Consider the following 26,068-nt stretch of genomic DNA (forward strand, 5'->3'; position numbering starts at 1 on the left):
GCATGGGAGACCCAGGTAGGGAGCCTCAGGGCCTCTTTGGGAGCGGTGTGGGGGCTTCCCTCTCGGGGTGGCTGGGTGCTGCTCCCTGGGTCCCCCCAAGCCCCTCCTGGCTGAAGCCCCCCCTCCAACCCTGGGTTGTGCTGGCTGGGCAGGGGCTGCCCTTGGTGTGAGCCCCCCTGCCTAGGGGTTTCCCAGGGGGTAGCCCCCACCTTCCCCCCCTCCCAGTGCTGGGTGCAGGGAGTCTGAGGGCACCCAGTGAGCAGGAGTTTTATTTTCTGGGTGCTTCTGCAGAAGCAGAGCTGGGTGCTTGAATAACACTCACTGTCTCTGCGGGTCCGTGGCGTGCCCGCCCTGGGGCTGTGCCCTCCCCAGCACTATTGGGGGGCTCAGGGGAAGGTGATGGTGGTAAGCGGGGTGAGCTCCAGTGCTGGCTCCACGGCGGCGGGCGGCCGGTGCTCGGGGCTGGTGCCGGGCTGGCGGCTGCCACGGTGGCCGTACTGGAACTTGATGCACAGCTCCCCGATGCGGGACTGTGGGAGGATGTTGGGGATCCACTCAATGATGAAGGGGGTGGGCTCCTTCTGGATGGGGGAGGTGTTTCCTGGGGGAGAGAGGGTGAGAGTGGGCCCAGGCTCCCCCATCCATCCCTTTGAGCACCTGGGTCTGCTTCTGTGCCCCCCCCCCCCCCCCCCCCCCCCCCAAGTCCTGGGCCCCCCTTTGGTGCCAGGCTCAGCTGTGTGGGTAGGGGTCAAGTACAGGGGCCCCCTCAGTGCTGGGATTTTGTAGTGGGGGGGGAGGCTGTGCAATTATTTTTGTGTTTAATTGTGCATTTGTAGTTTTTTGCAGGTGTGTAGAAGAGCAGTTAAAGAGGAGGGAGCCCTGGCTGGTGAGATTTATTTTGCCTTTTTCTTCTGGGTGGGGACTGGAGAAGGGGGCAGAAACTCTCTAATGTATTGGGATTTCTTTTTTTTTTTTTTTTTTTTTTTTTTTTTTTTTTTTTTTTGGGTGTGAGGGTGGGCACCAACATGGAGCTGTGGCTGTGTGTGAGGGGGGGCCCAAGGGGGTGGGACCCTCCCCTGGGGGAAGAGGGGCCCCCCCGTGGGTACAGGGGGGTCAGGGGGTGCCCCTTTAGGTTTCAGGGCCCCCCTGGGTAGGCCCTTATGACTAGGGCCCCCTGTGTGTGGGTAGGAACAAGGGGGAGTTCTTGTTAGTAGCAGGCCCCTTGATGCTGGGGACTGGCCTCTCAGACTGGGGGGCTCTTCTTGCTGTGGACCCTCCCTGTCCCAGGCAGGAAGGAACAATGCAGCACTTAGAACTGCTGGGAGAGAAGGGGGGTGGGTCAGGGGGCAGCCCTGGTCCCCCCCCCATGCTCTGCAGCTCATGCAGGGGTCTTGCTCCAGGCTTCAGGCAGGGGTCTTGGGCCGTTGCTTCCATATTTGGGGGAGTCTTCTCAGGGAGGGTGAGCTCTTCTGGCTGTCCCCCCCAAGACCAGCCTGGCCCCTGGAGCTCCTTGGCAGAGGCTGGGGGTGCCGTTCCCCCCAGGTGGGCCAGGAGCCGGGCTTGCCCCACTTACCCACTTTGAGGAAGGTCTTGAGCTCCAGGGGCTGGATGGCCGGCTGCTTCTCCAGGTGCCCGTAGGCCTTGGCAATGCTCTCCACCTCCACCTTGGGGCACCTGAAGAGCTCATAGGTCCTGTCCCGGTTCTGGATGAAGCTGTGTGTGATCTCCAGCGGCAGCTGCTGGCAAGTATGGGAGTACCCGGGTGAGGGGCTGGGTTAAGGGGCTGGGGGGCTGCCTCCCCCCCTTACCTCAGGCATATCAAAGATCTGCTTGACCTGCAGGACGTTGGTGATGTGCCACGTGTACTTGGAGAAGGTGCCCAGGGGAAGGGCGTCCTTGTGGGCAAAAGCTGCAGGGAGGGAAAGGGCAGGGGATAAGGTTCACACTCTGCTTTTTCTTCCTTTTCTTCTCCCCTTTTCTCTTTGGCCTCAGCTCTCCCTCCAGCTTGTGGCTATCTGCCTTGCCTGGAAGGCAGCCCCAGCTCCTGAGTACTTGGCTTTGTCCTTGCCTGTGGGCTCTTCTCCAGGATTCTGTTAATCCAGAGCTGCCGATAAAGTGAATCTCAGCTGGCACTGGGCTGGAGAGAAGTGCTATGTCTCTGCTGATGTTCAGCGAGGGGTAGAGGGGGCACAAATGGAGCTAGTGCTCCCCAGGCCTTGCTGCAGCATGGGCAGCAACTTGTGCTCCTGCAGCACTGACATGATGCATTTAACTTTGCAGAGAGCCCTGAGTGTGTGCTTAAGCCTGACTTTATGCTCCATGCTAGCGTAAGAGAGAGTGTGTAAAGCAGCAAGGATGCTTCCAGCAGCGAGGGCTGTGAGCTTCCCCTTGGCTCAGAGGCAGCGCTTGGTCAGAGCTGGCTGGGGGTGATGGAGAATAAAGTCTCAGCTTTGAGTCTGGCTGGGGCTGGGTTTATTCCTGCAGCCCAGGCTTGTGCTGCTCTTGTGCTCTGCTAAATTCTGAGAGCTGCTGCCCACAGTCATGTACCAAGCCTGCAGACAGGCTGGGCTTAAGTGGGAGCTGACAGCAACCCCCTGCATAGCGGAGGCTGCATGTCCCATGTAGCTTGTGTGGCTCACTCACACAGCTGCAGCACTTCCCACTTAGCTGCAGTGAGGGGAAAAGCTGCCAGAAACCAGGGAGGAGTGAGGAATCTTTTTCTTGCTGCTGCGTTTTTCCTCCAGAAGCAGCCTGCCTTAACCAGCATGTACAGGGCGTCCCAGGTCTGAGTCTGTGCATATCTTACCTGTAGTGGAGTTGGGCAGCTGCTTCTTTGCACTCCCGCTGGAGATCCTCTGCTGCAGGGCATCAAAGAAAGCCTGAGGGATGTGGAACACCAGCGGCTCAGGCTTGCCTGTGTAGGCATGAACAAGGGGGGAAGGGGGTGCTGGGGGTTGTGCTGCTCAAGCACAACCCCCATCTTGCTCCAGTTGTGATTATCTCTGTGACTGGAGACTCTAGCAGCTGGCTGGAAGAGCACTGCCAGTGTCTGACCACCTTCACAGTAAAATATTTTCTTGTATTCGGAGTCTGGTGCTTCATTTTGTGGCCTTTGCCTCTTGTCCTGTCTGTGGGCGCTGCTGAGCAGAGCCTGGGCCTGCTGGCTTTACTCCCTCCCACCTGACAGAGCAAAACAGCAACTCGTCTTGTGAGGGGCAGGGTCTTGGACTTGATAATCCTTGTAGGTCCCTTCCAACTTGAGATATTCAGTGATTTTTCTCAAGCAGTGACTCCCCCTCAAGCTGTCTATGCTGCAGGTGACAGCCCTGGCTCTCACTGCTAGAGCCTCCACTCCCTCCATCACCTCTGTGGCCCTGCACTGGACTGGTTCCAGTGTGTCCCTGTCTGCCTCATCCTGGGGAGTGCAGCAGGTGGCTGTGCCCCTTGAGGCTTTCGGTCACTCTGTTTGCTAAGCTGGGGTGATGCTGCTGAAGGGTGCCAGGCAGTGACAATGTAACCATTTTTAAGAACCACAGAATTACTTAGGTTGGAAGAGACCCTTAAGATCATTGTGTTCAATCACAAACAGAGCACAGCAGTGTGGCTCTGAGCCATCACTGCTGGCAGCTTGCTTCCTGCACTTAATGACACCTTGCAGGAACAGCTGCTGGATAGCAGGACACATGCATTTGTCTCATGTGACAAACTTTAGAGTGCTCTTATGTTGCTTGGAAACAGCTGCTACCCTTCAGGCATTTTTTGGGGTCCTTCTCTTTAGGTGAGCCCAGCTGCTCTGCAGTACCTGCCAGCCAGGCACAGCTCTCCTACCAGCCACAAGACTTATAAAGTATGTTCCAGTAAGGATTTTTACAGACATAATACAAGCTACCACCTCCATCTGGAGGATGGGCCAGAGACATGCCCTGCTGCCTGCACAAGTCCCATGCTGCTCACTGGGGAAGTGGAGTGGTGCAGGTGACGGTAGCCCCCCCAAGTATTACAGCCGTGAGACATTGCCCATAGCTGTACACACACAGGGAGCACCTCAGCCCCGCACGTGGGGGGAACAAGGAGGACGACAGAGCGCTCCAGACAGCCACAGGAGGAAAAGTGGATTACCAGCATTTCTGAGACCTAACGCCACGTGAAGCATCTCACTCCACCTCTTCTGCGTGGCCCCAGGCAGGTTGAATTCAAGCATCAATAACCCCTTGGGGAATTTCTCCCTTCCCCAGCATAAACACCAGCACCAGGCTGCTGCTGAGCATTAAGTCCATGTTCAGGGAACGAATCAAAGCCGACAGAAACTTCCCAGGGCAAAATAACATTTGCTCCACTCGCCTCCCTTGGGGCTAACAATTATTTAATGCTGCCAAGAGCTTAACAACAGAGGTAGTGCAGAGAGTGGAGTCATGCCCAAAGGCTCTCCTGAGGCGGTCCCCAAAGCCTTACCCTCAAACTGGTAATGCATGGTTTGGTGGATGCGTTCAGTGACGCTGGCCAGCCAGTCCTGGAAGGAGAGGGTCACCTGCGACTCATCCAGTAGCTGGTTACAGCCTACAAGAGAAAGGGAGGGGAAATCAGAATCCGCATCGGCACACAAGTGAAGTGCCAAGCCAGACGGGCAAGAGAAATAACCAAGACCGAGCCACACTGGCTGCCCCACAGGCACAGCTCCTCTGCGGCCAGCTCCAGTCCAGTATTCTCCATTTTACCTGCACCAGTTTCCCCAGCAGTGCAGACACCACTACCTTAAACAGAGCTCAGAAAGGCACCAGGACAACAAACAAAACCACCTTTCCATTGGCTCGATGGATTAGACGCTGCTGCCTTGGGCACCAGGGCTTGGAAATGCAGGACTGCTTTAACAGCAGCAATCTGCTTTTAAAATCCCCCCCATCTGCTCTCAGCAAGAGCTGCAGCCTCGGCACCATGGTAAAATTACACCGTCTCACCGGGGAGCAGCTTTCACAGCACCCACCCCTGGGAGTGGGACCCAACACGCCCTCATCTCCCCCTCCAAGCACCGACACTCCCTGGGGTGCATGTGGGCATCTGTGGGAGCAAAACTATCTCAGGGGAAAGGGGAAACAGAAGAGATTTGTACCACTTTCTAGGCCAAAACTAAAGCTAAGAGGAACAAAAGCACTAAACCAAGGCTCCAACCCAGGCCCAGACCATAACCAGCAAGGAGAGCGGCTTTCTCTAAAGGGCTCCGAGTTGCTGGGAAGACACACAGGTTTTCATGGCATTGGACTGACCCTTCCCTCTCTGAACATCATATATAAACACATATAAACATGTAGCCGTCTGCTCAGAGACAACAGTTATTACATTTGTGCCCACAACAATCTCCCTGAGGCAGCCAGGAGTTCCCATCTCCATCACAGCTGGCAGGCTCCCCGCACCGGACAGTGCTTCTGAGCAAGGATTTGCCACTAGAAACCACAGCTACTCTGGCCACAACAAGTCCCCCCCAGCAGCTCTGGACATTAAGAGATGCTGCAAACACCGACGGTGGCAAAAAAGCAAGGGAAACCGGCTCACAACTTTGCCTGACCTGATTCACCTATCCATTTTATCCAGGAGGGCACTTAATGGCATTAGCAGATATTTAATAACGCCTGCCCGCTCACAGCAGCACCGGCCCCAGCACAAGTCAACTTCTTTAAGCTTGCCACACCAAGAAATCCACCAAAGCCACCCTGGGAGGACACCAGCATCGTCCTTCTCTAACAACCATGCTTACGGCTAGCCAGAGCTACGCCAGCTGAGCTACACAAGATGTGCACAGCTAACCAGCAACACCGAAGTGCCTGAGCCCAATTTTCACCTCCTAGAGCAAGAGACAGACAGAGAGGGCTCGGCCGTCCCCTCCACAGGGGTTACAGCAGCACAAACCAAACGGCTGCGAGTGTCTGCCTGGTCCCCGAGCACTATTGACCACCGGTGAGATGCGTGGCCAAGGCTCACCTTGTCTTTTCAGCGAGGAGGCGACAGCCGGCTTCTTCAGGCTGCTTCTCCTGGGGTTGCCGTGAGCTGGGTCTCGAGCCAGGAGAGGGCTGGTTGCCTGCACCCCTGAGGGATTGTTTAAAAGAACTCTTGCCACCTTAACACCACTAATGATCACTAAAAGGCCCGCTTGGACTCAGGGCGGGAGCATGCTGGTACCCAGGGCCTCTCTGAAAGCTCCCACTGGCACCGGACACAGCATGTGGCCAGCTATGAGTCCAGCAGATCACGGTAGGGCTGTCACTCTCAAGGTCATGCCAGCCGGGCAACAGCTTTCAGCTTCAAACCACATCCACCCTGTCCCACAGAGCCTCCAGCAGACACTCACCAGCCATTACATCCTTTTTTCCTCTTGGGCTTCGCAGCAGCCGCCTCCCCAGCCTGCACCGTGGATTCGGGGCCACTGACCAACTGCGGGACCACGATCCCTTTCAGCCCTAGGAGAAACAAGACTCTGTCCTTAAAAGCATCTCAACCACGTGCAATAGTACTGAGGCAATGTGGGGTCTCACATCCCCCTCCCCACACTGGCACTTCGCCCCCTGAGACCTCCCAGCACACCCCAAACATCCTCAGAGAAACCCCAAAGTCCTCCCAGTCCTATAGACATGCTTCTTGGGAGGGAACATTGAGGCAAGCAGTGACGTTAATTCACTCCCATCACCCAGGTCACTCTCCTCAGGGCACATTTTCACCTTCAGGTGCCTAAAGACAGGGCGGGATTATCTGGGTGTGCCTATTAGGGTGCACAACCCCCCAGGGGACTGAACCCCAGAGGTTGCTGTTGTGGGGGGGTGTTTCATAATGAGCTGGGGGGTTCTGGCTCAAAGGGAAGAGGAACCCGACTCACCCCGAGCACCCATCGTGACAAAGCCCAGCAGGATCCGCCCCCCTCCCCAGCTCCCAGGGGAGCACAGGAAGCACCCCACTCTGCTCCCACACACTGCAGCCCAGGAAGAATCACTCCCCACAAAACTCTCTGCTTGCAGAAGGAGGGGGCAGGAAATGAAGCCCCAGCTAACGAAGCACTGATAGGGAGCAGATGTGAGGGCAGCTCTTGCCTGGCAGCACAGGCAAAGCGAGGCAGCTGCCAGGGCATGAGCAGGAGGGAGGGGAGTGGGTGGCATCAGCTCGACACAGCCCCCCGAAATCTTCTGCATGTTGCCCCCCCCCACCTACTGCCAGAATCATAGGCAAGGAAGTCAGCGAACTCCTGCGCCAGGCTCTCATCACTGGCAAAGGCGCAGATGCAAGCGAAGAAGTGAATACAGCGTGGCGGCAGCACTTCCTTGTTGGCTGGGCTGCCCTTGCTGGGCTTCAGAACCTGACAGGAACAGGACAACCTGTGGTCCGCCAGCGTCTTCGCGCTCATCTTCTGGGCAAAGGAGGCGTGTAGGTAGCCGAGGCTGTGCTTCTGGCTGGCCTTGCGCTTCACCACCAGGATGTTCTTGGTGATCCGCTGCACCAGCGGCCCCGTGGGCTTGGTCGCCAGCTGCCATATGGTTTGTTTGGTTTCAGGCGAAGCCTGCATGGAGTTGAGCACCGAGCTTTTCAGGGTGAGCGGAGTGGCCTCGGTCTGGCAGTTCAGGGCCAGTTTGATGTGCTGGCACTGGTTCTCCATCGCGCCTTGCGTGGCCACTTTCAGACATGATGGCACGTAGCAGCGGCCAGAGCTGAGCTGTGTGATGATGGTCCCATCCACTGTCTGGATGGCCATCTCCGAGACCCCCAGCTCCACAAAGCACCGGTAATCTGGTCCCCGGTCCCTCTGCCGCACTGAATAAACCTGTAAGTCGGAGCCGGTGATGATCTTGATGGCGTCGATGCTGGGCTGCTTGCGCGTGCCATAGCGGAAGACGGTCCCGCAGTTCTTGTTCTTGCAGCTCAGGCCTCGGGTGCCGTTTTAAGTGCCGCAGCGGGGACATTTCCAGATGCCCCGGAGCGTGGCCTTCCCCAGGTCGGACCTGAAGGAGGGGACTTTGGTCCTCAGCGATGCTGGCTCCATCCTCCAGGGAACCTGGAAGGGCAGAGATCAGAGAGGTGAGTTAACACAGCTCGGGGAGGCGGATGGGGATGGGAGGGACAGCGGGGACGCAGCGCTCTGCTAGTGACACCTACAGGTCCCTCTGCAGGAGGTGGTGGCCATCCTCAGTCCCCAGCAGCGGCAGAGATGGAGAGGAGACACAGAGAGAGGGGGGAGCAACCATCTGCCTGGTCCCGGCAGGACAGGCAAGGGTCCCTGCTGGTCACCGTGCCACCCTGCTGCAGTCCCACACTGGCTACTTCAGGTCTTTCCTCGCAACTGAGGCCCGAAGTGACACGTGGGTGTGACATGACACACCACGGCAGTGTGCACGACACACCACAGCAGTGTGCCTCTCATCAAAGTGCCACCCCTACAAGCACTGGACCCCGACACCTCCACCCTGGCGCCCACCCCCTGCTATTTCCCAGGCTCAACCATGTGGGAGAAAAATGAGGCTAAAAAGAGAGTTTTTGGCATGTGTGCGCCCGTGGCCCAAGCCATGGGGTCATCCCTGTGGGGTAAATAAAATTAAATAAAGGATATGGGATGTAAATAAAGCTGGGCGGCCTGCCCAGCACTGCAGGGGGATGCACAGAGCCCCTGTGTGCTTGCTGAGTACAGCACAGCTGCTCTGAGAGACACTGAAGTGGAAATCACCATCCGAGGAAGCAACGATGGGACAGAAAACCCTGCGTGGACAGGACAGAAATGGGGCAATTCCCCCCCAGATCCACCCGGGTCAGGGTTTTGTACCAGGTTGGCAGACAAGGAGCAAGAGTGCCTGCCAGTGAGCCACCCTAGTGCTGGGAGGAGCTGCTGGCCCCACAATCATAGAATCACAGAATCGTTTAGGTTGGAAAAGACCCTTAAGATCATCAAGTCTACCTATTAACCTAGCACTGCCAAGTCCACCACTAAACCATGTCCCTAAGCACCACGTCTGCCCGTCTTTTAAATACCTCCAGGGATGGGGACTCAACCACTTCCCTGGGCAGCCTGTGCCAGTGCCTGACTGCCCTTTCAGTGAAGAAGTTTTCCCTAATATCCAACCTAAACCTCCCCTGGTGCAGCTTGAGGCCGTTTCCTCTCGTCCTATCGCTTGTTACTTGGGAGAAGAGACCGACCCCCACCTCGCTACAGCCTCCTGTCAGGTAGTTGTAGAGAGCAATAAGGTCTCCCCTCAGCCTCCTCTTCTCCAGGCTAAACAACCCCAGCTCCCTCAGCTGCTCCTCATAAGACTTGTGCTCCAGACCCTTCACCAGCTTCGTTGCCCTTCTTTGGACACGCTCCAGCACCTCCATGTCCTTCTTGTAGCGAGGGTCCCAAAACACGTCACTGCCATGGCGTCGCCGTGACGTCGCACCCCGCCACCGCCCCCCCCCCCCGCTCCCCCCGCTCCTCCCTGGTGTCACTTCCTGTCCCGCGGTCGCGGGGCCCCCCCACCCTTACCTGAGCGGCGGCGCGCGCCCCCCGCTCCTGCCCCGGACCGCCGCGAGGGCGCTTAACGACCCGCCTCCGCCATGGCGCCGACCCGCTCGCTCCCGTTGGTTCGCCGAGCCCACGTGGGGCGCAGCAGGGGCCGCTGGGTGTAGTCCACGGACTACAACTCCCAGCAGCCCCCGCGGCGGCTTTGCAGCAAAAATCGACCCTTTTCGGCCTTTTTTTCTCCCCAAATTCCCCGAGCAGCCGCTCCCCTCGTCTCGGGGACTGCGAAAGCCGACCGCGGGGACACGGAGTAAAAAAAAAAGAGAGGACACAACGAGCTTCGGTTTGGGTCGTTTTTCCTTTTTTTTCCTCTCTCCCCCCCCCCCCCCCTTTTTTTTTTTTTTTGCATTTTTTCTGAAGGCTGGTCAAGAGGTAGGACAGAAAAGTTTGTTTTTAGCCTCTGAACGTTGCAAAAGATCAGGTTTGCAGAGCTCCAGTCACCTTCTGCTTCCTGGCAGCAGAAGGAAGCAGTGAAACAGCACTCACAGCACGACCTGGGATATTGGGGGAGTTTTATATAATTATTTAAAACCAAGAGAGGATGAACTTTGTATTCCAAGAATCTATTCAATATTCACATGCAAAAAAAAAAAAAAAAAAGAAAAAAAAAAAAGATTTGAGGCATAACTCCTGTCAAAGGACTCAACGCCCTACCGTTAAATAAGGAAACGTACAACGGTGGTTAACAGTTGTGCAAAATATTAATTTCACAATCAGTACACGTAAATGCAGAAATTGGTAAAAGAAAAAAAAATCCAAAAAAACCCCAAAACCCACACCAAACCAAAACAACAACCCGTCTGGTTCATAGGAATTTGTCACATTTTAGTAACAAGATTTTCGCCATGCCAGGATGGAAATCCTCGCTCATGAGGGGAGCTGGTCACCGCCCCACTGAGCATCCCCCCTTTCCCCATCATAAGGCAAAGACGACCCTGAAAAACACGCTGAGATACAAAAAAAACAATGTAAACTAATAATTTATCATTGAAAAAACCCGGTGTAACAAAAGCAGAGAGATAGAGGCTTTATACAAGAGGCTCTTTTAAAACAGACAGTGCAAAGGCTGAAGACGTGGTGGCTTCAGGATTCACACACTTTTGGCTTTTTTTTTTTTTACAACGGTTTATAATACATTTTAAATCATTTGGAATGCAAACTAGAATGGCACACTACTTCCGAGAAAAGGAAAGAAAAACAAAAAGGTTGACGTTTGTGCAATTTGCTGCCCCAATTTTCAGCAGCAGTAGTCCCTGCATTTGCTGTGTTTCAAAAACATGGATCTTAAGAAACACGTAAAGGAGGAAAAAGAAGGCAAAAGTCAGCAGACATCCAGCATCTCGTTTTGTGGTTTTTTTTGTTTGTTTGTTTTTGTTTTTTTTAACAACATGGATGACAATTTCATGATTAAAAATGCTTTTTTGTTTCTCTCTCTCTCTCTCTCTCAAATAAATACATCATATCCAACACTCGATCTGACAAATCCCAGTGGTCGACAGAGGCTCGGCGCCACTCCCGCCGCGTTCAGAGTCCTCTCCTCCTCAGGGCGTTTCGAAGCCCGCCACGCGGTATCCTGTTTGGTTGGTTATCACGCTCCCGTTCTGCCCCTGCGGCGGCTGCACACCATAGTTGGCACCCATCCACGCCGCCGAAGACTGCGTCTGACTGTCGGGGAAGGGCAGGGGGGTAACTTCGTTAGGCAAAGGTGTCGGTAACGAGGGAGAACTTAACGGGGGTGCGCGAGTGGGGCCTTCCTGGATCCGTACACACGTTCCTCATCCCAAGCAGGGAAGGACAGGAACGCCCCGGCAGCTTTCACACTGCTACCGACTCGGATTGTCACCTCCCATGGGGGGAAAACCGGCACAAAACCCCCCAAATACTCACTTAAAGCCCTGCTGATTCCATGCTTGCCCGTACATCCCGTAGGCGGGGACCTGCCAGCCGTTGGGCACGTACTGACCAATCTGGGCGTTGCCGTACCACTGGCCCCACTGGCCGTACGCTGGCGGGTAGCCGATCTGGTTCTGCAAGGGGAAAACACCCGGGTGTTAAGCGGCACCCAAGAAAGCGGTAATTTCCATCAACTCATGAGACACCCCCCACCTGCCCAGGCCATCTCCGACAGGGGCTGACGAGTCTGCTTGCTAAAACAATGCTGAAATGGCCACGCAGACATGCAGCCGGGCACCCCTTTGGAGTTAGCGAGTGTTTAATTAGTAGAGCGCCCCGTCACCCCCCCAATCAACCACGCCGCCACCATCTCAAATATCCACAAAGATCCAGGGAACAGGAACAGCCACCTTCATGCTGGAGAAGACGTGCCGTGGGCTGGGCAGTATTTTGTGAGCTTTTTCCAGGATTTTACAGCACACGTTTTTACCTAACGGGAGTCCACACATTCCAAGGGATTTAAAATCTTTTGATTGTACTTCAGAGAAATACGCTCTGATGAAATAAGCCATAACAGAAGTGACATGCTACACCAAGTCTAACCGGCACGCACACAGACTTGAGGGCCACTTAACAGGTTTCTAGCAAAGACTAACGAGCAAAGCCAACGCCTGTAGCAGAGGAGAAGCTCTGACCTGCTGGACCGGGCTGATCATGTCTGGCGTCTCCTTTCCCCAGTAGCACTTCACTATGTGTCCCTCGATAGTTGTTCCATTGACGGAAACAATTGCGTGTGCGGCACTCTCGTGAGAGTTAAACCTGTCAAAATACAAGTCATCCCAATATAAACAACTTGCTCAGGGAGTAACAGCCAGAAGTAACCCCCAGAGCGTCCCCACCAGCTCAGCGCAGATTTGGGCTCTGTTAGGACACCAGCCTGACCACAGAAACTTTCTTCTGTCACCCCCACAGCAGACGGCAGGGACCGCCAGGCCATGCTCACTTTTCCTGTCTCGGTGTCGTAACTCTCCCTAAACACATCAAAATTCAGCAGCAAGGAGAGCAAGTCAATTTACAATTATTTGTTGTTATCTGGAGCCTTGTCAACAAAGAGATGAGGACGCTACTGGAAACAAGCCCGAAACTTGACTGCCTGCCTCAGTAACTCTGCTGTGAAATTACATAAGAGGAAGAGAGAGAGGTCTCTTATGACGAAGGGCACGGCACCAGTTTAGACTGGGTTGAGGGGTTTTTCCAATGTGTGGCAAGAGCGCTACAAGCCGTACATCAGGCTGCAGTCAGGGAGGGCTGCTGTAAAGCACACCCTCTAGTTCAGCACACGCCCACCCATGCTCCGCTGACACCAAAAGCATGAGAACCCATAAGTCTTATTAAATTCATCAACATGCAAACCACAGGCCAGCCTACCGTACAAAGGAGTAGCCTTTATCTGGGAAGACTCGGATTTCCATTATCTGCCCGAAGGGAGAAAAGGTCTGGCGCATTAGCTGTTCTGAAGCAGGAAGAAAGAGAGCATCAAAATGAGGCAACTGCTGCGTTATTCAGGGACATTCAACGCGACGGCAGTTCGAAGCCACGGTACCTGTCAGTCCCGAAGTAACACCTCCGCAGTACACGGTGCAGTTGCTTGGGCTGGACTGATTGACCACATCGTCATAAGACAGTTGTTTGGTGTTAGCTTAAAGAGATTTTACAGAGCTTTTCAGTGGCTCAGACACACGTTAGGTAGAAATTCTAATCCCGATTGGCACTAGATGTCAAGCACAAACTGCAGACACCTATCAAGTAGGTGTGATATACCTAATTTAAAATCTCTCCAATGGAAATGCTCTCTTTGACACGGTCCCACTTTGTATCACAACAGAAAGCCCTAAAAGTGAGGGAGCAAAGTTAAAAAGCCAGAGTCGCCCTGGCTGTCTAGAGAGAATGCAGGTTTCCAAACCGAGTGTGCAGAAGCCAAGGGAATCCCCCCCATAGTGGTAATACAGTCGCTGTAGCTAAGGAAGCTGCTTTATTCAGGAGGTTTGAAACTGTTCGAGAGAGCCTTTGCTTTTAGTACCCGCTCTCCCTCCTCCCACAATCTCCAAGGTTTGCAGCTCGCCCTTTTCTCTTCCTCCTTAGGGGTGCGGCGGGAGGTTTGCAAGGACGCAAATAACCAAGAACCTACAATCGTATGTACTCTTTGGAGCTGGAGGTTTTCTTGTCGCCCAGTTTGTTCTGATTTGCCTTCCACCGAGCCACTGACCGCCCATCTGCTGAATCGCGTTCTCTGCATCCTGTCCACGAGAGAGGGAGAGAAGAAAAACCCACTGTCGGCAACTCTTCCTTTCGCGATAGAGCCAAACGAATGACATCACCGCACACCCACCACACTTGCAACATGCCAAAAGAAATCCTACTTCAAAAGAAGCGGTTTTAGGCAGGACAAGGGACACCATTAGGCCTCACTGAGTGCATCTAAGACCCTCTCGATATACACCAAACATATTGTCACTCTCTGTCATGTCTGTACATCACTCATTTGGATGTCGCTTGCCACGTGCTTTAGAAAGGCTCAAGCAGTAGTAGAGCATCTCAACAAATAGAAATGCTTCCCCCTCGACAGGCAGGGAAACCGAAGCCAGATGGAGATCGGGACCGACAGTACTCCTTCCTTGTAGTGGCCGCTGAAAATCATCGTCCACTTTTCAGGGGCACTCGAGATTGTGCCGCAGCTTACCCATTTATTGAAGAAGGAAACGAAGCCATATCCTTTAGATTTTCCTGTCGCCATGTCCTTAACCACTCGTGCGTCTCTAAAAAGCAGAAACAAGAGCCAGTTAAGCGCCTTCGAAAGACAACCTTCCTAAAATGACAACTTGAGTCACACGTACAGCTTATTTTCACGTTTCACCTTTACTAACGTCAACTGTTTATTGCACCAGCAACACAGTCAAAGCAAAAGGCTTCTTTTCTAAACAGAACTTTACTAATGCTTTGCCAGGTAGTAGCGAAATTAAACTTAATCATGTAAACATGCAAATCAATAGCTTCTCTAACAAACGTATGTACTTTACAGCAGTTGGCTCCCGCTTCAAAATGCTTTTACAAACTGTTAAGACACAAAGCATGGTCAAAGCAGCTATTCAAAAGAATCACTTAAGGCATGTAGCTGACTAACATTAGCTGAATGGCTCTCTTTAACCATGCAATTTTTAATCTCGCTATTTGCCAACACATTCTACCTACTCATTCAAAATATTAAATAGAAAAAATGAAAAAAGATAGGAATTAAAAGGCATACGTCGCCTGTTAACTGAATTCTTTAATTTTCCCGGGTCAATTCGTTACCCCCTTTTTGGACTGTGGGCAGCTGTAAATTTTGAGAGATTGACATTTTCAGAAATTATTGAAGAAAATAAAACACCGAAACATTCATGTCTTAAACTACATGTTACACATCATTTAAACTGCATTTGTACAACAGCAATCATACAGGACTGATTGGAAACTACAAGATATAAAAAAGAAAAAAAAAATTTATAAAAGTAAATAAGAAAACTACAACGTTTGTCCACTGTGAACTGTAGCTTGTAGTTAGCCATGGCAATTCTGTCCATTCTTCAGAGACACTCTGCAAAATAACCAGAGCCCTATTATTTGAGATTGAGTTAAAAAGAGAACCCAGCTACAAGAGCTAAACCCCACTCGTGGAATGCCATTCTACAGCGTTTCTCAGGCAATTTGTGTACAAGTTAAATGAGGGTTGAGATGCTCTCGCATACAGGCCACCCTCTCCTCCCCTCCTTTGCCCCACACATACAGGCAGAAACAACAACATAAAACCAGTCAGAAAATCATGCAATGTAATTTACAGCTGTATAATCTAATAGGGTTCCGAGAAACTAGCATTAACATGTGCACAACATTTAGCATTCCAAGACTGGTGAGAAAAGTCACAATGAAGAGCAGGTTCATTACACCAGGTTTTTTAAGCCTTACAGTAACTGCAAATGCTGCATCATAAGCCTAATTCTGGCAAACGTTAGCCCATAGTGCTGACACCATTGCTGAAGGCCCGAGGAAAATACCTCTCCCAAAGCTACTGTAGAAATGTTATTTCTTTCCTCTTTGTGAGACCCCTCCCTTCCCTCTTTTTGCTTTCCCCCTTCCTGGGTTAGGTCAGAATTTGGGTCATATGTTACAAATTGCCTGAGAAGAGCCACTTTGGTAAGCTTAGATTGGTTTGCTCCGAAGAGCCTATAGAGGGAGGGGGGGGAAAACTCATCTCTACTTACCCTCAACTGAAAACTTTGAAAATAAAGACTTGAGAACAAGTGAAAACATGCGTACAGCAAGCATAAAAGGAAACCACAATGAAAGTGTGCTTTTACAGTGATTAAAAAATCCAGATGCAAACAATTACCAAAATTTCTTATGCACTAATCATGCAGTAGTTCAACCTCAGTGTCATAAAAAAAAAAAAGCTCAGTTTAGCACCAACGAAGACAATGTTAAAAAAACCAAACAAACCAGGAAATATTCCATTAGCACCACATTTCCAGAAACTAGTCACTGATGAAGAGCAGGTAAAGTCAGGTAACTTCATTCAACTTAAGAGACAGTAGCAATATTTTTCCAGGTTAAATTGAAACAAGTAGAAAATTTAGGTCCCTTCGGCTTTATTTAACCCCTCGGTTTTGGAACAAGAGTTCAAGAGAGTCATTACAGGAACAATTCTTAATCTACTACTTTTGTGGGAGGAAAAGAACTGAGTTTCATTTTGGAGAGTCAGTTTGAGCCAGGGCAAACTGCGAGTTTTCCATGTGTTAGCTCTACAGCTGCGTGCTGAGTACCCCAAAAGCAAGAGCACCACTCCCCCTTCCCCATCACCACCACCATGCAGCAACAGCTCTGCGTCCAAAAAGCTCTTCTAGAAAAGATGGGACAACAGGCACGGCCCTGGAGATATGGACCACGGCCTGATGTTCACTTGGATTTTATACTCCCCCAGCTAACATTCAGACATTACTTTTTGCTTCAGGCTCAGGAGGGATTTCGCTGGGGGGGGTGTGTGTCGTTTGTTAAAGGTGACTGTCCATTGAACTGCCACCTCGGAAACCCAGCGCTGCCTCAGCGAGGGGGACCTCTCTGTCACAGCTCCACTGCAGTCCCACCAATGCGGCCGTCTATTCCTGCCTCCCTTTCGCACTCATTCCAGCAGTTCAGCTCTACTTTAGAGCCCCTCGTCCCTTCCGTCCAGACCACGTTTGGCCAGAGGACAAATTGACTCTCCTTAGGAGTCCGACCCTCTGCATTTCCTAGATGACAATTACAAAAGATGCAGTCAAGCGTGATAGTTGTCTGCAGCAAGTCACATTCAGATCACATATTCTTTTTTTAAACCTTATCATAAAAGGAAATCAAGCTGGCATTAAAAGAGTAATACACTGGACTCTGAGGGGAAAAAAAACAAAACAAAACAAAAAACAAACTTACTTCAATTAAATGCTTCACTACACAACATTCCAAAGCACTCTATGTTCTCTTACATCACCATCAAGAAACTTCAATGTCCAGTACAGACAACACTACAAGGAAAATTAATGGTTTACATTTGGAGGATGGAATGAACGAACTGCTCCTTACTCTGCTACACCCTGAATACAACAAACTGGCAGGTGGAGACCTGCGAGCACCGTTCCCCGTTTGTAACACGTTCGCTTGTCACGCCACCGCTCTGCACTGCTGGGATGAGTGCAACTCCTTGACCCGAGAGGTCCCGTGGTTTTGGCTGAGCCCTTCGGGTTGAGGGCTTACACCGAACCAGCGCCAAACGCTTTGAGGCCGCTCAAGCTGCAGCCTCTGGGTGCCCCAACGAGTCTTTTGCTAAAAAAAAGGTTCATTTTGTGGGAAATGGGAATTTAACTGCAAAAATACCATTGGCTACTGGTGGCCGGCACACCACAGCTAACAAAAAAATCCAAAGCCTCACAAGACGTGAACGTGCAAATGGACTCAGTCACAAACTGTACAGCGTGATGGCAATCTGATCGCTGCGAGGGCCAGTGAAATGCACACCCCGGGTTTAGGAGTCAATTTTTTCGAGCGTTGCTTTGCCAAACGAGGCAAAACTAAAGCAAGTTGGATGCAACTTTTCTAGGAAAGCAGAACAAACTACTATAAAGGAATCAGGTTACACATCCCTGCTTAATGCCTGACCGTTCAGACTCAAGTCGCTGTATGAACAGATGAATGTATATTCCTGCACTGCGACAACTCTAATTTTTTACTTACTGAAACATAAGGCTGCCTCCATTTAGGAGAGATAACTTTTAGTTTATTTGCCCTAGGAAATTACTTACGATATTCTTCCAAATGGTGCAAAAGCTGCTTTTATATCTTCAGTTGTAATTTCTGGACTGAGGTCTCCGACAAAGACATGGAAATGGTCTTTTGGGGAAAAAGAGAAAAAAGGATCTTAGTGTTTGAAGATGAACCCTGTGCACACACACACAGAGAGCACAGCAATCTCACATAGCACGGCTTTCCAGCTATTATTAAAAACTACATGAAGACTAGAGTTTACTATGAAACAGAATTTACTGATGTTGGTAACAGATCTGTTGCTTGGCAGCACTACAGAGTCAGTGATTTTAAGGATACTACAGCGACATACAGCATTTACGTTTCGTGTTTTACAAACTGCTTTTACAACCAGTCAGCATTTACTGTACAAAGTCTTAAACTATTTACTTAACGTGCCAAGACTACACGAAAATCTTCCTCTCTGTATGCTAGTGTTAAGCTTCAACATGGCAGGAGATCACTAGCTAATCAAAATCTGATCAACTGACACGTCTAGCAGATTCAAGAAACGCAGGATAACACTCATTCTAGAGCAGGACATATTTTGAACCTAGCCACGATGTCTGGTTTAACACCACAGGTTGTGAAGAACAAATCAAAAAAATACCTTGCATTGCAACACTTTGCTGTTAAAGCATTTGAGTTCTCAAAAGTTTTGGTTGCCCAGCCAATACACCATGTGAATCCACGTGAATTCAACGTGTGTGAATCCATGTGCAAGTGAACTAAGACTGAAGGCAACAGAATGGAAAGAGTAATCCCTTCAATTTATATCAGAGCCATAAAAAACACGCACCAAAGAGAAACAAAAGTCCTGTATCTAAGGAGTTTTCCACTACAATCAAACAATATGTCACACACCATCTTAGCAATATACAGACTTATTTGTACTACAGCAGGTACAAAACTCTCGAGTCCACTCGGATGCTGATGTAGTTCAGCCCCACTGGCCTAGGGAAATTCCAAGCTTGCTGAGAACGGCAGCAATACGTCGGCTCGCTGTGAGCGGGAAGCAATGGAGCCCAATTTTGAAAACAGTCTAGATACTCCCAAGGAGCCCGTCTGCATGAGCGCATCCTGCAGCCTCACAGGGAGCCAACTATTCTGCCTCAATAGCAGGGGACAAGGTTGTTTTTTTTTTTTACAATTGCACTCGTGACAAACAGATGGAGATTAGCACCAGAACTAAACAGTGGACACTAGATCACTTTCTGATGCTACAAGGAAATGGAAGTCTTTCCATAAAAAATAAATTCATAATGAAAAAAACTCCATATGTAGCTTCAGGTGGTTAATGAATACCCTTGAGAGATTTCATTTTATGTTTAAGAAGATACAATTACCTTGTGAATGCTGTGTGTTGACAACGGTACTACCTGATGACAAAGATTAGATTTGTTCTTAAGTTTATTAACACAAACACATTAAATAATATCTTAGGATTATGATCAAAACATTACTGCATATAATTGTACAATGCTTACTGTTTACGTTTAAAAACTGCTTGTACAAATCAAACACGTACTCAAAGCATAAGCGACACTTACTGCTGGTGTCTTTCTTCTGGCTGCTGGGGGTTGTCGCCCAGTTCACTTTGACCTCCTGCAAACGTTAGTTGCTCATGTTAGATCAAGCAAATCACAGCTAAGCTCAGATACCACCAGCATTTAATTTTGACACTACAGGGGCACAAGACGTGGAAGTTTGGGGTGAAAGCTCAAGTTTAAGACACATTTCTCAGGTGAGGGTTCGTTCTTCCAAACTGTGTTCCACTGGTTAAGAGCAAAGATGGTAAACAGACCTGGTCTGGGAGTTCGGTTTGGTTGGGTAGGTGTTTTTTTGCAGGGGTGGGGGGAGAGAGACCTTATCCTGATAAGGTTGGCAGAGTTAAAATATTCCTTATGCCCGCTGTCTCTGAACCCTCCCCAGTTCTACATCCCCACCTCCCTCTGCATTCTTCCTACAAGGGTCTGGAGCACAAGTCTTATGAGGAGCGGCTGAGGGAGCTGGGGCTGTTTAGTCTGGAGAAGAGGAGGCTGAGGGGAGACCTTATCGCTCTCTACAGCTACCTGAAAGGAGGCTGTAGCGAGGTGGGGGTCGGTCTCTTCTCCCAAGTAACAAGGGATAGGATGAGAGGAAACGGCCTCAAGCTGCGCCAGGGGAAGTTTGGGTTGGATATTAGGAAAAACTTCTTCACTGAAAGGGCAGTCAGGCATTGGAACAGGCTGCCCAGGGAAGTGGTTGAGTCCCCATCCCTGGAGGTATTTAAAAGAAGGGTAGCTGTGGTGCTTGAGGACATGGTTTAGTGGTGGACTTGGCAGTGATAGGTTAACGGTTGGACTCGATGATCTTAAGGGTCTTTTCCAACCTTAACGATTCTATGATTCTATACAACAGTCAAAACGGCTCTTCTTGTTAGTCGTGCCACATTAAGACCTCTGTCCAAACGAAGTGCCTAACATTTCCAGTGTATCCACTTCGTCTCAAGTGATATTTCACCCGCACCATCTGAGATAGCCTGTTTTTCAACTCCAACTCACCCTGCAGACATGACAGCTTACCTTACCCATTATCTTCCGGCCATTCATAGCAGCCAGTGCTGCAGCCGCGTGCCGGTGCTCATAGAACTCCACAAAACAGTATGGATCATTTCCAGCTGTCTGATAAAAGAAACAAACAAAGGATTACTGATACACACCTCTTCAAACTGTACCCTCACTATTATACTCAGCTCCTTATTCGTTACATCTAAATGTCTCAAAATGGATAGGCTTTTTTACTCTACACTGAGACCACAATCAATGCACTAACAATGCTCCAGGAGGTTTCAGTTCCGCTTTAGAAAGGTAAAAGTACGGCAAGGAAGAACTTATCTCATCTCATCTGCAACACTCGCATATCTTAACCTGTTCACTCCCTCTCGCAATATCCACCCAGCCTTAAATTTAACGTCAGATACGAGGCAGAAATGATGCCAAAACTACATGACTGTCATCTCCCGCCTTATTACATCCCTTTAACGTGGTCATGCCGTATTTCCAGTGGAATTCTGAAACATGCAAGTATGACCCAAAGCCATTAGAAACATGACAATCATTAGGTGAAGGCTCTTACATCCATTATCATTTTGCAGTTTTTGCATGGTCCGATCTGGCTGAACAGCTGGAGGATTAGAGCTTCGGTCACATCTCTTGACAGGTTCCCCACATATCTATAGGATCAAATAAAAAGTTATAAGCCATCCTGATGCTCCAGTCTGCTTGTCGGTAACTGAGCAAATATGGCCCAAAGTTGTTCCCCCAACACCCAACCCGCCAGGTTAGGCCATTGAAACAAAGCGTGCAGCAGGACTGTGTCCCGACTCATGGAGCAACGGGGCAGAAATTGTTCAGTGACAGTGGGCAGTAACGGCACCTGTCCTCAGTCCCACCAAAGGTCTGTGTTTCTAAAATCTCACCCCGGTTCAAAGCTGAACAGAAAGCCAGATACAGGCAACGCGACCTACCAAATGGATTTCCATGTACAGAAATGGCAGTCACGATAATCATACGCAGTCATCATTCACTAAGCACCATTTCCCTAGCTGCCCTAGTAGCTCAATCTGGTGTTTAGCAAGCACATTACACAATATTTAGTCAGTACCTTTTTAAAAAAAAATGACTCATCATCTGAAAGCATTAGATCTGCCTGAAACAACCAAGGGCAAATGTGCTCAAGTATGGGCATCCCCCCATCCTCCTCCATTTGAAAGGATCAGCCTCCTCAAGCACAAACAGAACCCGAACCCCTGCTCCGATTTGGGATTTTGGCATTCTCAGTGACGAAGATCGTCCTTGATCCACAGGTGGGTTTTCTTGTTGTTGTTAAGCCCAAGTCATGTGATTTTTTTAAAAAAAAGCACACAGAGAAACCTCAGCTCCAAAGGTGTGGCAGCACCTTTCCACAAAGGAACGTTATGTGGCAAACCGCGGCCTCTGCAACGAGAACCACAGCCAAATCGCGCTGCTGAAACCACGTCAATAAATCAGCAATCCTCCCTGTCTCGGTGCAGGAGTTGCAAAGATGTTGTAAGAAAACAACAAGGCAGCAAAACCAGCGACTTGTTGCGCTCCTTCTGTTGACACAAGGCTGTGAACAGCCTTCCTGAAGAGATGGATGCACTCCAATATTTGGTTTAGCAGGAGAGAATGGGGGAACAAGACACACAGCCTCTGTTTTCCTGTCAGAAACAACCCGGCAAGCCACGTATTAATAATCTGAACAACTATTTTAGGTAGAACTCAGAATCGTACTCCTTTTTAAAATCAACACATGCTTCACCAGAATCAGATCATCACAGGCATCCCTCTCGCTCAACAAAGCGAGTAATTCCTGCATTTCTGATGATCTTTCCTTAAATAGAAGAGGGTTTAGTGCACTTTTGTTAAGGCAATTAAGTCTGTGCTCGATAACACCAGGACATTCTACCCCGCATCAAGTTCAACTGAGAGTCATAACTAGCGAGACTTCTTTTTCTCTCTCTCTTTTTTTTTTTTTTTTTTTTTAATATTATCGCCATTTGGATAATGAATAAGCCAAGGCACTAAAGCGATGAGACTCTCACGTCACCTTCTAGGTCTAAGTTTATTTGTAACCGAAAGTTTCCTAGACACGGTGTTTATACCCTGACCTTTGTACTCACGCTGGATTTTCACCCCGATAATCAGACAGGCACCTCCTGAAGCATTCCCTACCTTAACACTGGATTTAGCTGGAAAAAGCAGGATTTAGGTAAGCGATCTCCGACAGTCCCGTGAATCTCTGCATGGCTAGACCTTTCAAAATGCATCCTCAAAGGATCAATTGCAGCAACATATATGCATACATACACACATATAGAGGCAGTAGATGTAATTGCATTCCAGATGTTGACCTACTTGCTTCCGCACAAAGGTAAAAACAAATCTCAGCTCCTAGTGCACAGGCGTGGTCAAGCCATCCCCCAACGGCCACTCAAGCAGTAATGACACACAGAACAAGAGTGTTCTGCAAAACGCTAAAAAAGGGAGGGGGAATCGTAAAGCGCATCGGTCACTCAGAAAAACAGCTTAACACTGTACAAATTCAGCAGCATTTTTCTCGTGTTATTTGTCAGCATAACCTCATTACCCGTAGCTGTGTACATCCACTGCCTGCTCTCTGCAGCCAGCAAGTCTGGAGAGGTTTCTCCAATCCACTAGCTGACAAACTGCAACAAAGTCCTGCGATACTATCAACCGTGCCAAGATTGATGGGAAAAAAACAGAGCTGTAACCCCCAGGCAACAATCCCCGTGTTATTTTCTCTGATGTACTCTCCCTGTGCGACACTCGAGTTGTTTGACCATCCTAACCTTTCCAGGGAGTTTCATTGCAGCTCTGTTTCCATGTAGCTGGCACAGGGGCAGGGTCCAGCACACCCAGACCTTGTCCTGGACCAGTTATACAAGAAATAACCGAGCGCCGAGGTGACCCTGCCAGGTAGGGCCAGCCAGGAGGCAGGAGTCTCCAGGAGGAGACTTCTCCTGCATGACAGTTCTGCCTTCCCCTGCACCCTTCCCACCCCTCTCTTTCCTGCTAATTGGATTCTCATTAATGAGTTGGTCAATGTTTCTTTGCAGATGAAGGACTATACTGTACAAGGCAAACTCTGCAGACAACTCCATTTATTCACTGCACATTGATCAGTATATGGCTTCTTGAAAAGTAATACCAAACTATTGAGTGTTAGCACTTCTGCATCTTTTTAGACACACAAATTAGAAGTGCACATATTCCACAAGCACCTACGTACTTATACAAAAAATACAAACAAGAGGTCTTTGTAAAGTTCAAAAACAGTCTGCCTTGTAACCGCTCATCAAATTTATAATCTCTGCCGTTGAAGAGTGGCTTTCAAGGAAAGTCACCGGCCACGTGAAAATGAGCTGCCTATCCAGGAAATCATTTACATAAGTAATATAGCTCCTAACATGCTTCAAAACGGCAAGGCTCCAACACCCCCTTCACAGAAACAGGTTATGTGGAAATGGCAAAAACAAGACGTTGCTTCCAACAACATCTGGAATCTGCTCCAGAAAAATAACTTAAAGGTGCTAAGGGAACTAAAGAAAAAGGCAGACGCGTTGCAGACCACTTTGGTGGCCCCTCATGACGCAGCAAGACAACTCAAGTGAGGAGGGAGCCCCGTAACCCACATCCAGATGGGGTTTCTGTAACACTACCTACAGTAATCCTCCTGCAAGCAAATATTTAACACACGCTGGAAAGAGATTACTTTTAACTGCACTTTCTTCCTTCAAGCTGCTCGTTCTAAACCCAATCTGTGAAATTCAGCTCGTGACAATCCTCCATATGACTTGAGAAAGTCACTTGGAGCGATTCAGAAAAATACTATTCTCAGTACATTGCTCAGTTGTCAGTTCTGCAGCTCAGAAACCCGGCCGTGTTTGTGCAACGAGCCGCACGTGCTCAAGGACAGGTAATTTATTCCCTCAAGCACACTCAGTGTACTGCTGAGACCACTAAACTCCAGACAACGATTTCATTGGGACGGGGAGGGGGAAAACATTTTTCTAAATAAACGTGTAAATATGCCAACAGGTCTGACCCATGTTTGCAGATGCCAAGAATAGTTTCAAAAATGCATGCATTAGAAAGACAACAGGATTGTATGCACAGGGAGGCAGACAGAGCGTTTACCCCTCAGGAAAGCCTGGACCAGAGGAGCTGGCATAAGTCATGTAAGAGTCTTGTTTTCCTGCAGTCACTCAGCCAAGTCATTTATCAACCCTTGGGGTAGGTGCAGCCATCGTCCAAGGGCAAAACTTTCCCCTCACCTTGGAAAGACTCCCTCCTGTCTTTCCTCCCCTCAACTCTTGTACTGAAACAGAGATCACAGCTTACGCAGAGGTGGAACAGAAAGACTGGAGCCTGTGATTTCCCCGATCTAAACGAGGGAAACCACTCCAGGTAACACCTGCCAGAGAAAAGGAGAGAAATGCACAAATAAGATGTGCACAGGAGCTCTCCTGTGCCTTCAAACACAGCCAGCTGAGGGAGCAACAGCCGACCCAAAGTCCAAAAGCCTCTTGACAGCGGCGGGCGTCAGCTGCCTAACAACACCAGAGAAGTTGCCTGTAATTAATGAACCCCATTTATGATTTTAACAAAGCTGCCCTACAGCTACCATCAGTTCCTCGGGAATTAACAGGCTGGCAGCATGCTTTGAACACTTGGACAAGCACCGATTTCATGGCCACCCCCCGTTTATTTCCATCTTGCTGCTGAACATCACAGCGGGGCTCCAGCTTTTAGGCCAGGGCAGCCCCCCCTCAAACACCCACCCCCCCCCCCGGGAGCCGACGGTGCGCACACAACCCAGAAATGGCAAAATTCAGCCAGATGCTCGCGAAAACGTACAGGGAGCGAGCACCGGGGGTGGGGTGGTGTACATCTCCCCAGCCCCCTTCCCTCCAGATGTGAGCTGGAGAGGCCCGGGAGAAAGCCCCGGGCTGGGGGGGAGGATGCCAGTGCCCACCACTGGGAAGCAAGGCAGGGGACAGGAATGGCGGGGCACAGGCGGAGGGGCTGGAGCCCGGCGGGGGGAGCCGGGGCCGGATACCCCGCAGTCCTGCAGCGGGCTGGGGCCGCTCCCCTTGGCACTGAGGCGGCTGAGGGGATGGGACAGTCGCCACTGCCCGTCGCGGAGGCCCGATCGCGCCGCCCGGGCCTGAGGGACCGTGCGTGAGGGGAAGCCCGGGCCGCCCCCCCCGCGGAGCCGGGAACAATAGGCGGTCTCGCCCCCTCCCCACTCACAGGGTCTTGGGCATTTCATCCTCCATGATGATGATGATGATGGTGGTGGTGATGGTGGTGGTGCCGCCCCCGCCCGCCCCCCCACCCACCCCCCCCCGGGTCTTCACGCCGAGCCGGCCCCACAGCCCCCTCAGCGCCTGGGCAGCCCGAGCGCCGGCGACCCCGCCGAGCCTGAGCGGCGGACAATAACCCCCGTGGTCCTCGCAAGATGGCGGGTGGCGGGTGAAGGGGCCCGGCCGGCCAAGAGGGGGCGGTACCGCGCATGCGCCCAGAGGAGGGGAGGAGCCGCCGCCGGATGCGGCTTCCCGCCCGCCGCCGCTCCCGCGCATGCGCCCCGCCGCTGACCACCGATAATGGTAACACTGCCCCCAGTACGGACCTGGCATCGCCTCGCTCCCGCGGGTGATATAAATAAAATATAAGGGAATTAACGAAGGGGATTAAAAAA

General features: G+C 50.6%; 2 protein-coding genes across 4 annotated transcripts; both read right to left on the reverse strand.

Annotated features, from left to right (window-relative positions):
- Positions 1 to 310: 310 nt before the first annotated feature.
- Positions 311 to 9,563, reverse strand: LOC309601587 (uncharacterized protein C2orf42 homolog). Its single transcript, XM_082334688.1, is given in 10 exon segments — positions 311 to 601; positions 1,574 to 1,736; positions 1,809 to 1,909; positions 2,807 to 2,914; positions 4,453 to 4,557; positions 5,974 to 6,078; positions 6,351 to 6,449; positions 7,192 to 7,915; positions 7,919 to 8,029; positions 9,488 to 9,563. Coding segments are annotated over 9 exon segments (1,719 nt in total). The 5' UTR covers positions 8,018 to 8,029; positions 9,488 to 9,563; the 3' UTR covers positions 311 to 386.
- Positions 9,564 to 10,250: 687 nt separating this feature from the next.
- LOC309601873 (cytotoxic granule associated RNA binding protein TIA1-like) lies at positions 10,251 to 25,682 on the reverse strand. Of its 3 annotated transcripts, XM_082335105.1 has the most exons (13): positions 25,621 to 25,682; positions 20,900 to 20,996; positions 20,347 to 20,445; positions 19,333 to 19,387; positions 19,129 to 19,161; positions 17,782 to 17,869; positions 14,157 to 14,232; positions 13,605 to 13,713; positions 13,020 to 13,115; positions 12,845 to 12,929; positions 12,112 to 12,235; positions 11,411 to 11,550; positions 10,251 to 11,188 (listed from the first exon to the last, which is right to left on the reverse strand). In XM_082335105.1, exons 1-13 carry the CDS (start codon positions 25,644 to 25,646, stop codon positions 11,065 to 11,067), a joined length of 1,152 nt encoding a protein of 383 aa, XP_082191231.1. In that variant the 5' UTR covers positions 25,647 to 25,682; the 3' UTR covers positions 10,251 to 11,064. The 3 variants fall into 3 exon arrangements, with proteins under 3 accessions (XP_082191231.1, XP_082191229.1, XP_082191230.1); XM_082335103.1 differs by lacking the exon at positions 19,129 to 19,161; XM_082335104.1 differs by lacking the exons at positions 10,251 to 11,188; positions 11,411 to 11,550; positions 12,112 to 12,235; positions 12,845 to 12,929; positions 19,129 to 19,161 and adding an exon at positions 13,238 to 13,307 and having other exon boundaries at positions 13,052 to 13,115.
- Positions 25,683 to 26,068: the final 386 nt, after the last annotated feature.

This window comes from Platalea leucorodia (genome assembly GCF_965183815.1).
Source record: "Platalea leucorodia genome assembly, chromosome: W".
Taxonomy (NCBI): Eukaryota; Metazoa; Chordata; class Aves; order Pelecaniformes; family Threskiornithidae; genus Platalea; species Platalea leucorodia.

Coding starts and splice junctions, on each gene's coding strand:
- LOC309601873 (XM_082335105.1), bottom strand. CDS start 25,646: ATGGAGGATGAAATGCCCAAGACCCT. Junction 12,930..13,019: donor TGTTACTTCGGGACTGACAG/GTACCGTGGCTT, acceptor TTCCTGCTTCAG/AACAGCTAATGCGCCAGACC. Junction 12,236..12,844: donor AAAGGCTACTCCTTTGTACG/GTAGGCTGGCCT, acceptor GTATTTTGACAG/GTTTAACTCTCACGAGAGTG.